This window comes from Scardinius erythrophthalmus (assembly GCF_964197995.2).
Source record: "Scardinius erythrophthalmus genome assembly, chromosome: 20".
NCBI lineage: Eukaryota > Metazoa > Chordata > Actinopteri > Cypriniformes > Leuciscidae > Scardinius > Scardinius erythrophthalmus.
This window is the reverse complement of record NC_138240.1, coordinates 28,360,477-28,377,406: the sequence shown is the minus strand read 5'-3', so window position 1 is coordinate 28,377,406 and position 16,930 is coordinate 28,360,477. Positions and strand designations below refer to the sequence as shown.

The 16,930-nt window shown below is 39.9% G+C and overlaps 1 protein-coding gene across 1 annotated transcript in view; it reads left to right on the top strand.

Annotated features, from left to right (window-relative positions):
* Positions 1-16,930, top strand: part of mtor (mechanistic target of rapamycin kinase) — a 253,459-nt gene that overhangs the window by 157,310 nt on the left and 79,219 nt on the right. Inside the window, exons 33-36 of the mRNA XM_081349573.1 lie at positions 247-324; positions 1,318-1,425; positions 5,687-5,812; positions 6,840-6,971. Coding sequence (XP_081205699.1) covers positions 247-324; positions 1,318-1,425; positions 5,687-5,812; positions 6,840-6,971 — 444 coding nt within the window. The remainder of the gene's footprint in view (positions 1-246; positions 325-1,317; positions 1,426-5,686; positions 5,813-6,839; positions 6,972-16,930) is intronic.

Here is a 16,930-nt window from a genome sequence, read left to right as displayed (position 1 = left end):
GTTTTCTTATTGTATGTCATACTTGTTTGCTTTGTCAGTGTCTTTGTGAGTTTTGGTTCTTTTGCTGTTATAGGCCCTTTAAAATCAGTCGAAGTGACTGTACTGAAGTCAACTGACTGAAATAAATGCAATGCAGCAACAGACCTACTTCATAGATGTACGTTTACTGAAAAAACGCCTGTGACACAACTAGAATAAAACATTCAGTAATGGTATAATATTGTGTGTTCATGTGATCGGTTTCAGTGCATCGACAAGGCCAGAGATCTACTGGATGCTGAGCTCACTGCCATGGCTGGAGAGAGTTACAGTAGAGCATATGGGGTAAGAACAAATACCTCAGTCTTAATTCAAATGATCATTCAACTAAAAAAAAATCTTCTTTTTAATCACACATAAACTGCTTTGATAAGAATGTTGTTCAGGATGTGAGGTAAAGTCAAGACCATTTCAGGAAAGACTATTACATAGTAAGACTATTACATTATTTTAGCTTAAAGGGATAGTTCGGCCAAAAATGATATTTAACCCATGATTTACTCACCCTCAAGCCGTTCGAGATGCATATGTCAATCTTTTTTCAGACGAACACATTTTCAGCTATGGGGTCCACCTCCTCCAAGTCCCAAAATGTGCATGCATCCTTCACAAAAGTAATCCATCCGGCTCCAGGGGGATAACCGAAGGCCTTCTGAGGGTAATTCGTGCGGTAATTCTACGTGCGTAGAACGAACGTAGAGTTTTGTTTTGCTCTGCTCTCTGGCTGCGCTATCACATTCGTTCTACGTCACGACGCTTCCTATGCTACGTCATACGCCAGCATCCATCTCCGTGAACGCGCATCGACCGCTACCGGAAGCCAGTTATTTTCATTTATAAAGTTTTAAATATGTATATTTTTACGACAAAACCGCACGGATTACCCTCAGAAGGCCTTCGGTTATCCCCCTGGAGCCGGATGGATTACTTTTGTGAAGGATACATGCACATTTTGGGACTTGGAGGAGGTGGACCCCATAGCTGAAAATGTGTTCGTCTGAAAAAAGATTGACATATGCATCTCGAACGGCTTGAGGGTGAGTAAATCATGGGTTAAATATCATTTTTGGCCGAACTATCCCTTTAATGAACACACACACACACACACACCAACTCACATTAGGTGAGATAATGGAACTTAATTTCTAATCTATGATTTTCTTTTTTTTCCTTCTCTCTCTCTCTCTCTCTCTCTCTCTCTCTCTCTCTCTCTCTCTCTCTCTCTCTCTCTCTCTCTCTCTCTCTCTCTCTCTCTCTCTCTCTCTCTCCCCCCCATAGGCCATGGTGTCATGTCAGATGCTGTCTGAGTTAGAGGAGGTGATCCAGTATAAACTGGTTCCTGAAAGGAGGGACATCATCAGGGAAACGTGGTGGGAGAGGCTGCAGGTAACAGCAGTGTTATTCCCTCCATCCTTGTCAAGTCAAGTCACCTTTATTTATAGCGCTTTACACAATACAGATTGTTTCAAACAATGCAGCTTTACAGTGATAACAGGAAAATGATTCAATGATGCAAACTAGGGATGCACCGAGACCACTTTTTCCAGAACGAGTCCGATATTGATTCTTTTATTTTTAGTGCTTGCCGATACAGAGTACCGATACCTGTATTTTCATTGCATTTTAAATTTTTACAAATATTGGACAGAGAAACCAAAAGAATATCCATACTGTTACACATATCCATACACATATACACATATTCAACATGCTGTTACACACACGTTTTCACTTAGTTAAGACATAACCGACTATGTTTCACAAGAATACTTGCCTATACAGGCACATTGACATAATTTTGTGTGAATTTGTCCGTTCACCTGCAAGACATGAAAAATAACTAAATTTAATAGGCTATTCGAATGGATAAATTCACACACAATTTTTTTTAAGGAATAATCACACTTTTTCTTTTGTGTTGTAATTTTAACAGTATAAAGCTCATGTTTTTTGACAAAAAAGTTTAATTTCATATAAAATATCAATTAAATGTATGTTTTATGTTTAAGTACTAGAAAGTTCACAACACAATTTGTGACAAAAACAAGACATTTCATAGAAATAAAAAAAACAATTACTACAATGGTTTGTTTTTATTAATATTCAAGCATCACAGACAATGGAAGACAGCGACTAAGGCAGCTCTGGCATAATGTCAATAACACTTCTACAAATTACTTAGTGCCTTTACACTTATTGAGGTAAACATGCCTAAAGTACCGAAAAAGGTACCGTTTGGTACCGGCACCGAATTTCAGGTACCGGTTAAAATAAGAACGATACCCAACCCTACCACTCGTTATACTTAAATCATGTAACAATTCATGTTTTTACTTTAATTCAAATGACGCATGTGTGCTAAGTGAACGATCAGCAAACACGAGCATGCAATAGAAGTGCACTCTCTCTCTACTGTCAGTTAACGTTAGTAATGTGCTCCTCATTTTACTTTCTGTTATTGCCATATCCGACCGAACTACAAACTTTCCAGCGATGTCTGTGAAAAAAGGGAAGTGCGCATCGACCGCTACCGGAAGCCAGTTATTTTCATTTATAAAGTTTTAAATATGTATATTTTTACGACAAAACCGCACGGATTACCCTCAGAAGGCCTTCGGTTATCCCCCTGGCCATATCCGACCGAACTACAAACTTTCCAGCGATGTCTGTGAAAAAAGGGAAGTGCAGCGATCGACAAGCTCGCGCTTCTGTACCGCTACGTGAACAGTCCACTCCGTGTGTATTGCTTGTCAGCTTGTGCACAGCAGCTAATGGGCATAAATATTCAATTTGTTTAACATTCTATTAATTTGATACATTAACTTCATAGACATCTTTCTCTGATATATCCATTCTGCTCTCTGTTTGCTCTGTTGTCTGTGTTTCTTTGTCACAAGCACTGCACTGTACACGCTATGTGGTTGTTGGTATCAGAGCATTTTAATGAGTACGAGTACATGAGCGCAGTATCGGGCCTGATACCAATACTGGCTATACTTTGGCTGACTTTCGGCTGTATAGCAGCTCTAAAAGAAAACACTGTCATTGTTCAGCTGAAGTCAGTTCAGTGTTGATTCAGTTCCGTTGTAAAGATCATCAATTGTTCAATTAGTTTATTTCTTCTATAAAGCAGTTCTGCAGAAAATAGTGATGTCATAGTCCAGCTCAATTCAGTTCTCATCCAATAGTATCAGTGTCTGCTATTAGCAAGGTAAAGAGGTATTTGGGGTTCTAAAATAAAAAAATTAAGATAAAAGTTACATAATCAAGGGCTCATCAAACTGATTCACACCAATAACTTCCATCTGTTGTTGTTGTTGTGGTTGTGTTCCTGCATCAATAATCCTATCCTGACCTGGCTGAGGCTAATAAGAAAACATTTTGTGGTTGGCTTGACATCAGCTCAGCAGAGTGCTCTGATGTAGTGTGTCAGCATGCATTTCTTTTATATGCTCAGCTAGTGCCACTGGAGGAAAACAAACCATTGTGAACTAATGGTGCAAACCTGCAGACTTTTCCATTCATAAACAGAGGCGTAAGAGTGCAGAACTGATGTATCATTGACAAACAAATGTTAGTCAACGGTAAATTGCTCAGCTCCTGTCTAGGAGAATTACAGGCACAGAACACTGTGATCAGTTGTATTAGTAGGGTTTAATGTATAGTCAGCTTTTCATCAATATCAGCTAGAGCTGCACGATTAATCATTAAAGAATCCCAATCTTGATTCAAACACCCACACAATCTTATTCCTAAATGACAACTTATTAACCTTATTAAAACTTTAACAACATCACAGTGGATCATTCAGATCTGCGTTGGCATTGCCACTGACCCATAGAAAGCAGTTGTCATGTATAGTACAGCTTCAAAAACAGTCTTTTCACCTACAGTAAACAGTTATTTCTGTGTTACAAATCTCAGAAGTGCTGGGATAAAAGGTGATAGTTCGGATAAAAAAACACTGATGTCAACGGTAGCGATCAAAATAGAGCAAATCACCTTTTGAAAGAAACTTGATGCTTTAAATAACGATTACATTGATTGCATCAATTGCATCGTTACACCACTTGGTGGTGACAAGTGTTAAAAATTGTTATTTGTAATTTAATCTTTTTTTCAAGAGATTTATTCAAAATCGCTGATTCGTCCAGTAATAAAACAAGTGAAGTAAGAGTGAGTCACTGAGAATCATTCAAGCTTTTTTTTTTATAAATAATTCATTCAAATCATTTAAACACTTTTAAATAGACTGCACCAATTAACATTTTGTCAGAACCTCTAGTAAATTACATGTATTTATTTTGTTTAGTTGTCTGTCGTGGGAGAATCGCAATCTCTATCAGAATCGTGCAGCTCTAATCTCAGCTTTCAGCTTTACCAAACCCTAAATGTCATTTGTAGAAGCAGCTTATTCTGGCCAAAGACTGCCCACTTTATAACCTCAACACTAACCCATACAAAAACGCTTCATCTCCCTGTCAACGAATTGTCTTAAAGGGGTCATATAATGCCATTTTTGTACAAGCTAATATGATTCTTTAGGGTCTAAATTAAAAGTTTGTAATATACTTTAATTAAAAATTCTCATTAGTATTGTAAGAAAACACTAATTTTACCTGGTCAAAAACAGCTCTGTTTTCAGCACGCCGTTTCAGTGCATGTGTCTTTAAATGATAATGAGCTTTGCTCACCCCGCCCCTCTGTTCTGTGCGTACACCGTTTGTAACACAATAACCACGCGTTGTTCATTATAAACGTGGGATTATGAATTATATTGAGAACGTCGTACATAGAAAACATGCTGTAATGTACCCTGAGTGTAAACCTTAGATGCATTCATCGTGAAGCCTGCAGCAAGGTTTGCAAATTTCGCAAAGATTAATATAAATACTAATATAAAGGTTAATAAAACATTACACTCACATCTTCTGGAGGTTCAGCAGTAACACGTTGGTACCGATCCGTTTTTTCTCGTTTGTAAAGCTGTCTGGTGTGAAATGATTCGCGTAAACATGAAAGCATGGACGATCGTGGGGAATCCTCGTGAGGGAATCCCCGCGTCAATCCTTTGGGCATATCGCTTCAAAAACAAAACTCAGCCACTGCATCTATAACGGCTCAGATTTAGGAACATCCAAATGACTGCTGTGTTCCTTATTACATCTAAGAACAGAACACCACAATCGCGTAGACGCCATTCTACTCCAGCATATCAACAATGGCGGACTACTATGACGACGGCTGTCACAGCTTGCTCAGGGCGGGTCTTGTGTTGAAGCACGGCTGTCAATCACAATCGCGGGAGGGGCGTACGATCTTATGACGTCACAATATCGAACGGCTTGATTTCATAGATGGTCAAACATATAAGGAGATTAAAACAAAACCACTGGATGGATTTTAATCATGATAGGATGGTTGTGTACAGGCACTGCCAACAGACATTTCAGTGCAATCAACTTGAAAAGTGCATGTACCATTATATGACCCCTTTAAATTTAAAGGCAAACACACCATTTTTAGAGCTGTCAGCTGCTCTTTACCAATTTCTCATCATTTAATCAAAAGTCTAAACTAACCAATTCAAGTTTCAGCGTAGTTTATAAATGTAAGTGCTAAAAATGTGTTTGTTTGTTTTTTTCAGGGTTGCCAGCGTATTGTGGAGGACTGGCAGAGGATCTTGATGGTGCGCTCCCTGGTCATTAGTCCACATGAGGACATGAGGACGTGGTTGAAGTATGCTAGCCTCTGTGGAAAAAGTGGAAGACTAGTAAGAACAACAGTGTCACATCCAATCACAAGCTTAGAACTGAACTCATTATGTAACACATAAAGCATCATTGCTCAAAGCTCAAATTCACAAAAGAAAAAACTCAGTGTTGGAAGTTTTAAATGTCTTTTAAAATGTGGCACATTGTTTAGAACCTAGAGATAAAATGAAACCTGTACACAAAACTGATGTTTGTATTGTACCTATATGTATGCCTACGTTTGTCATGTCTCATGTTTAAATAAATACTGACTATCCTGAGCTTTGCCAACAAGGAAATAATATACATTTACAGTAATATGCCCCTATAAACCATGGTTTACAGTTATTTTAGAATAGCTAAGGGGCTTTGTTAGGCACAACGTGAATCAGTTGGTTGCTACATAGACCTTGCAAGGTTTTATAAGGTAAACACACAGCAACAAAAATTACAAGGGGGCTTGAACTTCCACTTCACTTAGTTTGCAGATGTTTGCCATCTTATTTTTAACATTACACCAGTTTAGAGACATAAGCATACACTTTGCTTTTTCATTTATTTTTTTTATTTTTTTCGTCATCTGAACCCCCTTTGTCATGAAGTACCCCCCATAATATTTTAAGTTAATTTAGCAAGAATTTAGCATTTGCCCGTTCACTGTTCTGTGATGTCAGTTAATGGTCACATGACATGCAGGTAAACAAATAAATAAATAAACAATAAAATAAAAAACAAATAAATATTTTTTTAGTAAATATTTATTTTAATTGTTTTTATTTTAAATTATTTATTCATAATTTGGCAGCCCTATATATTTATTTGATTTAAAAAAAAATCAGGATTTAATTAACTACTTGCTTTTCATCAACTCGCAAAAACCCCTGCAGTTCCCACACAAACCTGTTTTAGAAACATCATAAATAAAAGATCAATATTAAGACTAAGCCTGATTAACTAACATAGTTTGGCAAATGGCAATAACACATTTTTAAAATACTGATAAACTGTTAGTTTCTGAGATTTAATTTCAAATCTTGTGTTCCTCAGGCACTAGCCCATAAGACGCTTGTTCTCCTACTCGGTGTGGATCCCTCCAAACAGCTTGACCATCCCCTGCCCACCGCCCACCCTCATGTCACCTACGCTTATATGAAGTACATGTGGAAGAGCACTCGCAAGGTAAACACTTGAATCAATCCCTCTGGGCAGTATTTCCAGTCATGTACAGTCAAGTACTGCTTGAATGTGCAAAAATCTCCAATAATAAATGTGCAATATCTGGAGGAAGCCATTCATCTTAAAAGCAGTTGCTTATCTAGCAAATTCAGTCCTGGAAATACATGACTTGCGTGCTGCAACCTTAGCTCATGGGGACTACAGACTACTCATAGGAGACATAAATGCTATTCACTAATCCGATTCTGGTGTCACAGGAAAAGTATGTCATGACAATGCTAATTGGTGTTTTCACTGGTGAAAAATCTATATAACATATTTACATTTTTTGCAAACAATTTAATTAGAATTTGAGCTCATACTGCCCCGAACATCATACTGTCAAGAACCATCAATATATCAAAATAATTAGGGAATCATCAAAATGAAAAACTAATAGCTAATAGCAAAACTACTTAAATCTGCACCTCCCTAGTGAGAAACGTCATGGCTTTTAAGTTGCTAAACTATTTTACTGATAAAATCGTCAGAGCAGCGTTGACATTGTCCATACTGTATGTGTGTGTGTGCGTTTGAGTGGCAGAGAGAGGTCAAGAAAGAGATTATGTGCTTTTCCGTAATAACTAATAAATGCATAATACATAGTAACACGGAATTTTGTGGTAAAAGACGTGGAAATAATTTGTCATTTTTATCCTATTTTTTACTATGTTTATTTGCTTGGTCAGTGTCATTGTGGGTTTTGATTATTTTGTTGTAGGCTGTAAAGACGTTTGAAAGAACTGAAATCATTTGACGAAGTGATATGGAACTTTAATGCGGTCAAGACTTGCCTGAAACTACTTTAACCGTGCTTTTCCCTGAAAATAATTGCACACCTTAGAACGTCCGTCAACTGATCAGAAACAAGCATTCAACAGCCCGTAGTATAATAATATATAATGTACGTACTATAATATACTGATGGTAACAAGGTTGCGCTGTTGAGGTGCTACCAAGTAAAAAGTAAAAATTCGAGCCCTGTATTCATTGTAAAGACTGGGATGTCATAACAACACACTAATGCAATGTTCATAAAATAAGATGAAGTAGATCAATTTAGCAGTTTGTGGAATACAGGGATTTTTTATTATAAAATATGTCAAATAGATATTTTCTATTACGTTAGGCGATATGTGTTAGACGTTAAGACAAAATCATGTGAAATTTATGAATTCCATTTAGTTTGTCAAAAGAAAACTGCTTAATTGAACAGGACTGTAGTGAGTTTTGGGAAATTCCTGCCTTGCCAACAACATTCCATGTGCCTAACATAGCATTTTAAATAAGATCAATGGAAGCATTCCATCAGGAGAGGAAGACTGACTCACAAAAACTTCACAAAAGTACACTTGTTTCTTAAAAACATCCTTGTTTTTTAACAGAAAACAAATCTACTGGCTGTGATGAATGTAACAAGATGAGTGGAAAGATTGTATGGCTTTACATTCATCTTTTCAGCTTCCCAGTATTTTTGTTTCTTTACTCTACTACACTGTAAAGAACTGTTGCCTTTTGCTTAAAGGGATAGTTCGGCTACCCGGACGTCGAGGTCACTTCTGTGATTTGGGAAAATCCGTTTTATGGAAAGTGAAGCATGGTTACTTTAGTGTTACTTTCTGGCCTGGGCTTGCTTGTTTGTTTTTTTATAACAAAAATAAAATAAAGTTCTATTTTTGGCAAACGTAAAGTCCCTTTCATTCCAAAAGTAAAATAAATAAACCTCAGGCAGAAGGAAATGCAGGTTCACATCTTTACAGTACAGGGCGCAGCTTAAACCATTTTTCTGGATTAAAGCAACATTCTGGATTGCAGGAGAATAGGATGCAGGAGAAGTTCGACTCTTACTTCAGCAATAAAAAAAAATACAAATAAACACAAATGTGATGTTTATCTAAAATCATTTTTGCTTATTCATATGGTTGAATTGGATTTATAGGATCATCAAAGGTCTGCAGCAAAGACATTGGTTAATAAAATGAGACTAAAAACATGAAGTATACTTGTGTTATTTAACATAGAATTTTATGTAAACCTGCAATAATGAAAGCATTTCACTGTCTTTATTTATTTTGAGGAATAATGAATCTGTTTTGTGCAAGTGAGATGAGTAAATGCATGTTCACATTTAGTCTAGAACTACAATGACCATCATAACTTGCGTTAATTATTTGAAATAGTAACTCATATATTTTGTTGTAAATTTAGAAGTAATGCATTACTTTACTGGTTACTTGAAAAAAGTAATTGATTACATAACTCAAGTTTCTTGTAATGCATTACCGGCCAACTCGGTGGTGTAAAGTAACAAAGTACAAATACTTTGTTATTATGTAGCTTTTTTCCAGAGTTGGGTAGTAACATTTACTCTGTTACATTTACTTGAGTATTATTTTTTGAAAAATAATTTTTTTAAGAGTGGATTTAAATGTGGGTACTTTTACTTTAACTCGAGTACATTTCTAATGAAAAAACTGGACTTTTACTTCGTTGCGCTCGGCGACGTTCCTCTCATTACTTAATTTTAATGCAGTGCATGTTAAGAAATGCATAGTTTATTATGTCTCTTTTTTTCTGGGGCATGAGCGATTCCCCATTCATAAATGAATTGCTCTTTTGCGTCGATTCTGTTCAAAGACTTTGAAGTTGGTAAAGGGTCCAATTTTGTTCCCAAATCAGTTTGAATTATTTGTTCAGTTTCCTGCACGTACTGAATCGTCTGAAGCGGTTTCTAACAGTACATTTAAGAACATCTAGAGCATTAGATGAAGTGGCCGTGGAGCTACTATCAATTGAAAGCAAATCTGCAAATGTATCCTTTTGTTTGCCAGCGATGACAACTAGATCTTTTATTAGTTGAACATCTGTGAATGATATCAAAGGTATAGCTACATTCTAAATTACTTCATAAAAGTAATACATTTTACAACCAAACATATTACATTAATACACGATATACTACTACTACTACAAAGTAAGACATTTAACAGTTTTTTGGACATTTACCTTAATTTATACATTACATAAGCTACAGTACCATTGTTCACAGAGTATGAAATGAACACCCGCCAACGCGCATTAATTTGTGGATATTGCACAGTGGCAGGCTTCATCATTCATCTTGAAAAGGAATGCCAGTTTACCGGTTTATACACGCCTGCAGAAATATACATTTAATTACATTTTGGAGATCAGACAGAAGAACGTCCGTCAATGTGCATTTGATCATTGTTTGTGTTCAGATGTTTAGCACATGTGAAGAGTTTTCATTCTTTCTTCTCTGTGTCAGTTGTTCCCTTTACATTTATTTGAAAGTGAAACTCTGCAGGTTCACTTTATGTCAACGTTGTCTAATAATCCAAATGTAGCAGTAAACATTATTATTATACAAAGCAAAGGACATGCAATGATATTTGGGCTAAAGATGGCAGAAATAATAATGCTTGTCTCTTCTGTGTTTGTTGCAAAGATATCTAATTATGATAATAATAATAATTTCAATTAAACATCTATCTAAATAATAACATGCTATTGTGTTGTTGTTATATACACTGCTCAAAAAAATTAAGGGAACACTTAAACAACACAATGTAACTCAAACTGTCCACTTAAGAGGCAACACTGATTGACAATCAATTTCACATGCTGTTGTGCGAATGGAATAGACGACCGGTGGAAATTATAGGCAATTAGCAAGACACCCCCAATAAAGGAGTGGTTCTGCAGGTGGTGACCACAGACTACTTCTCAGTTACTATGCTTTCTGGCTGATGTTTTGGTCACTTTTGAATGCTGGCGGTGCTTTCACTCTAGTGGTAGCATGAGATGGAGTCTACAACCCACACAAGTGGCTCAGGTAGTGCAGCTCATCCAGAATGGCACATCAATGCGAGCTGTGGTAAGAAGGTTTGCTGTGTCAGGATAGTGTCCAGAGCATGGAGGCGCTACCAGGAGACAGGCCAGTACATCAGGAGACGTGGAGGAAGCCGTAGGAGGGCAACAACCCAGCAGCAGGACCGCTACCTCCGCCTTTGTGCAAGGAGGAGCAGGAGGAACACTGCCAGAGCCCTGCATAATGACCTCCAGTAGGCCACAAATGTGCATGTGTCTGCTCAAACGGTCAGAAACAGACTCCATGAGGGTGGTATGAGGGCCCGACGTCCACAGGTGGGGGTTGTGCTTACAGCCCAACACCGTGCAGGACGTTTGGCATTTGCCAGAGAACACCAAGATTGGCAAATCATTTTGCTCTGGCAGTGTTCCTCCTGCTCCTCCTTGCAAAAAGGCGGAGGTAGCGGTCCTGCTGCTGGGTTGTTGCCCTCCTACGGCCTCCTCCACGTCTCCTGATGTACTGGCCTGTCTCCTGGTAGCGCCTCCATGCTCTGGACACTATGCTGACAGACACAGAAAACCTTCTTGCCACAGCTCGCATTGATGTGCCATCCTGGATGAGCTGCACTACCTGAGCCACTTGTGTGGGTTGTAGACTCCGTCTCATGCTACCACTAGAGTGAAAGCACCGCCAGCATTCAAAAGTGACCAAAACATCAGCCAGAAAGCATAGGAACTGAGAAGTGGTCTGTGGTCACCACCTGCAGAACCACTCCTTTATTGGGGGTGTCTTGCTAAGTGCCTATAATTTCCACCGGTCGTCTATTCCATTCGCACAACAGCATGTGAAATTGATTGTCAATCAGTGTTGCTTCCTAAGTGGACAGTTTAATTTCACAGAAGTGTGATTGACTTGGAGTTACATTGTGTTGTTTAAGTGTTCCCTTAATTTTTTTGAGCAGTGTTCATATATATATATATATATATATATATATGTGTATGTGTATATATGTATGTGTGTATATATATATATACAGTATATATGTTATATATGATATATATATGATATATATGAAGTTATCGAAGTAACTGACTAGCTTTTTTCATTGGATACTTTTTTACTCTTACTCAAGTAACTATTAAAGTTATTACTTTTACTTTGAGTAAATACATAAAAAACGTACAGTTTTTGGATGTTGATTTAAAAAATTTTTTCAATATTTGCACAAAGAGAGTGCAGAGAATGCAGTATGTAGGCAGAAAAATTAGTGACCTCAGCATGCCAATAATTCCACCATATTAAGCACTGGTATAGCTACTGTATACTGCAGTGCATGAGAAACGGCATACTCCAAATTAAACCATGCAGTGCAGTGCCAGCTGCGCCTCCCACTGCTGTGGTTAGGCCAGTGCCAGAGGCAATCACAGCTATGCTGATATAAAGCCATATCACACGACTTCGATAATGTGTTATTGCTTTTATACAACAGGTTGACGCACTTGGCCACACGTGTCTTTAAAAACCCTCTTTTGTGCAGAGCCAGACCTTCTAACACTTATTCAAATCTCAAGTTGACAGTTAAACAGATGAGCCCAACCCTCTGTTACTTATTCAATCTAAAACGTCACTTTAGACCTAGCAATGAAGGAACGCTGAGTTGCTTAGTTGAAGCTTATTGTATTATTGTTGTACATTAGAGTATTATGAGAGAGCAGTTATATTACCTGCATCTGATATAGCATTTATTCTTCAGGTCAGACTTATATTCATCATTAAAAATCAGTTTGTGCTTTGGCCCTCTGTTCTGTTCATGGATTAAAATTCTATATACCAGCCCTCAAGCATTTATTCGAACGAATAGTATAATATCCAAATGCTTTCTGCTTTTTAGGGGGACAAGGCAGGGGTGCCCTCTGTCTCCTCTGCTTTTAGTCAGGTCCGAATCTTCAAGATTGTGTAACCCTGTAGGCATTTTTGAGGAAAAGTTGTTATACCACATTTTTAGAAAGTTCAATGTGTCCTGAATAAGGATCCACCGTATTAACATTGAAATAAGGGTCCCATTTTCTTGTAATTGTTATTGAAACAATAGGTGCATTATTCACAGCCGAAACACTACAGGTGGATAGGGTAGAATTTTTAAGTTATAGATATCACCATAAAACCTTTCCAGTTTATCACTTACATAGAGACAGACATTTTTTGTATTACAAGTTTTCTGAAATGTCATGTTTACATATGCAAATGAGGCATACCAGTGTATATATATATATATATATATATATATATATATATATATATATATATATATATATATATATATATATATATATATATATATATATATATATATATATATATATATATATAATTCGAGGGGCAGGCATACCAGTACGCGGTTCTCCCTTTCGGGCTAGCCCTGTCTCCTCGCGTCTTCACGAAGGTTGTCGAGGCAGCGAAGGTTGTCGTCTTCACGAAGGTTCCTCTCGATGACTGGCTGATCCTAGCTCACTCTCGAGACAAGATTTGCGAACACAGGGACCTAGTGCTCCGGCACCTAGCTTGTCTGGGCCTTCGGGTCAACTGGGAGAAGAGCAAACTCTGCTCCGTGCAGAGGATCTCTTTTCTCGGTATGGAAATCGACTCGGTCGCCATGTGCGCGCAGCTTACGAGCGAGCGCGCGCAGTCACTGCTAACTTGCCTTCGTCAGTTCGAGGGCAAGAGTGCGGTTCCACTAAAACTATTTCAGAGGCTCCTGGGGCATATGGCATCCGCAGCCGCAGTAACGTCGCTCGGTTTGCTTCATATGAGACCGCTTCACGATCAAGTCCCGAGGTGGGCATGGCAACACGGCACGCTCCGAGTCCCAGTGACTTCGACCTGCCGTCAGACCTTCACCCCGTGGACGAACCTCAGTTTTCTATGGGCTGGAGTGCCCATAGAACGAGTTTCCTGGCATGTTGTTATATCAACAGATGCCTCCACAATGGGCTGGGGCGCCATGTGCAATGGACATGCTGCCGCGGGCTCCTGGACAAGACCCCAGTGCCTTTGGCATGTCAATTGCCTCGAGTTGCAGGCTGTACGTCTCTCCCTGCACCGCTTCTGTGCGTTGCTCAGGGGTCCGATCAGACAATACCGCCACAGTAGCGTACATCAACCGACAAGGTGGTCTGCGCTCCCGTCGTATGTCGCAACTCGCCCGCTACCTCCTCATATGGAGTCAGAAGCATCTGAGGTCGCTTCGAGCCATTTATATCCCGGGAGACCTGAACCGTGCAGCCGATCTGTCTCGGTTTCGGCCTCTCGCTGGAGAATGGAGACTCCATCCCCAGTCGGTTCAGCTGATTTGGGATCAGTTCGGGGACGCACAGGTAGATCTGTTTGCCTCCCATGACTCGTCCCACTGCGACCTGTTTTATTCTCTGACCGAGGGCACGCTCGGCACGGATGCACTGGCGCACAGCTGGCCGCGGAGCCTCTGCAAGTATGCGTTTCCCCCAGTGAGCCTTCTTGCGCAGACTTTGCGCAAGATCAGGGAGGACGAGGAGCAGGTAATTTTGGTTGCCCCGTATTGGCACAACCGCACCTGGTTCCAAGAACTAGTACTCCTCGCGACAGCACCTCCCTGGCCAATTCCTCTGAGAAAGAACCTGCTTTCTCAGGGGCGGGGCACCCTATGGCACCCTCGTCCCGATCTTTGAAATCTCCATGTGTGGTTCCTGGACGGGACGAGGCAGGTTTGAGTACCCCACCACCAGCGGTGGTGGCTACCATCACTTCCGCTAGAGCATCGTCCACAAGACATGCCTATGCGTTGAAGTGGAACCTCTTCGTCAACTGGTGTTCTTCTAAACTTCAAGAATCCACGAAAGGCCCGATCAGTGTCGTGCTTTCCTTCCTGCAAGAAGGGTTGGAGCGAAGGCTGTCTCCCTCCACCCTGAAAGTGTATGGTGCCGCCATTGCCACACATCATGATGCAGTTGATGGTAAGTCCATTGGAAAGCAAGACCTGATCATCAGTTTCCTGAGAGGAGCGAGGAGACTGAATCCTCCTCGCCCTCCTCTCGTTCCCTCTTGGGACCTCTCAGTGGTTTTAACTGCTCTGCAGAGTGCTCCCTTTGAGCCTCTGCAATCAGTGGAGCTTAAGTTCCTGTCAATGAAGACAGTGCTCCTGGTTGCATTGGCCTCCATCAAGAGGGTAGGGGACCTGCAGGCATTTTCGGTTGACGAAGCGTGCCTGGAATTTGGACCGGCTAACTCTTACATGATCCTGACACCCCGGCCTGGATATGTGCCCAAGGTTCCCACCACACCCTTTCGAGACCAGGTGGTGAACCTGCAAGCGCTGCCCTCGGAGGAGGCAGACCCATGCTTACGTAGACAGAACGCAGTGTTTCAGGACTTCAGACCAGCTCTTTGTCTGTCATGGTGGGAAGCTGAAGGGAAAGGCTCTCTCCAAGCAAAGGTTGTCTCACTGGATAGTGGACGCCATTGCTTTGGCTTACCAGCAGCAAGGTCGACCATGCCCCCTTGGTGTGACGGCCCACTCCACCCGGAGTGTGGCATCCTCTTGGGCTCTAGCGCATGGCGCCTCGCTAACAGACATCTGTAGAGCTGCAGGCTGGGCGACACCTAACACGGCCTCTGGGCGACCCCCACGTGTGTAGTCCACTGTAAGCCTCTCTGAGCATGTGTCTTTCCCTCGGCAAGCCACCTTGCCACCCCTGGGTTTGAAATATTCCACCTGCGGCTGGACACCCCAGTGATTCTCAATATGCAGCCCCCTGGGGTCATGTGTATTCCAAGTTCCCCCCTTCGGGCTGGGCATAATTGCATATTTCCACTGATATATGCTTCCCAGTGTACCTTGGCATAATTCCAGCAGCCATTAAAAACTGTCCCTTTCATGTTAATGTTGTTTTTTCATTGTTTACATGTTTAAATATTCTGAGAATGCATAGTTTAGTTATAATGTTTAATGTTTAAACTGCAATAAATGCATTAAAACGTTTTTTTTTTTTTTTTTTTGGCAGCCATTTTGTTTTTATTGTTTATGCCAAAACAGTGATGTTTACAACTTGTTATACGGCAGAAATGGATTCAGCACCTAAAAATCATATAAAAACAACACTTGAAGTACTTTTCCTCAAAAATGCCTACTGCATCTTATCCAGGGCTATTTATCTATTTTGGGACTCGACTATTTTTGATGTTGATGAACCCCTTGCAATTATGCTAAGGAATACAGCCGGTTTGGCTGGAATTCACTGAGAGAGACACGTTCACAAGCTTCTGCTTTATGCGGACGATCTCTTCCTCTTTCTGTCCAATCCACATTCCTCTATACCGATTGCTCTTACAATTATTTCCAATTTTGGGAGTGTTTCGGGATATAAAATTAATTTAACAAAGAGTCTTCTTTTCCCCATTAATGAAAGAGCACATCAAATGTCATTCCAATCTTTTCCATTTTCAGTAAGCCTTGACAAATTTCTCTATTTAGGTGTGAAAGTAACTCGCAGGTATAAGGATCTATTCAACAGTAATTTTAAAACAGCATTTGATAAGGCCAAGCGTGACATGGGACTTGGTCAACTCTACCCTTATCTTTGGCTGGGAGGGTCAATTCCATTAAAATTACAATTTCACCAAGGTTTTTATTTTTATTTCAGACAGTGCCAGTCTTCATTCCCAAATCATTTTTCAAGGATTTGAGTAGTTGTATTTCTACGTTTATTTAGGATTAAAAAAAAATCCCTGCATAAGAAAAGACTATCTGGAAAGGAAGGAGGAGGATTGTGGATTGGCAGTGCCGAATTTCTTGCATTACTACTGGGCAGCTAACCTTCATAAACTGACATTTTGGCTCTCTGATATGTTGAGTGAGGAAGCTCCAGTTTGGTTACTTATGGAACAGCTTTTATAGCTGTTTTCCACGCGTGTGACCCAGTATCATTATGCTCACTGCTCTGTGCTCCGATACCCTTGAGCAAACGCTATTCTAAGAATAACCCAATTATTTGCGGATCACTCAGAATATGGTCGCAGTTCAGACTTCACTTCAACAGTAAACAAGCGTTGCCCTCAG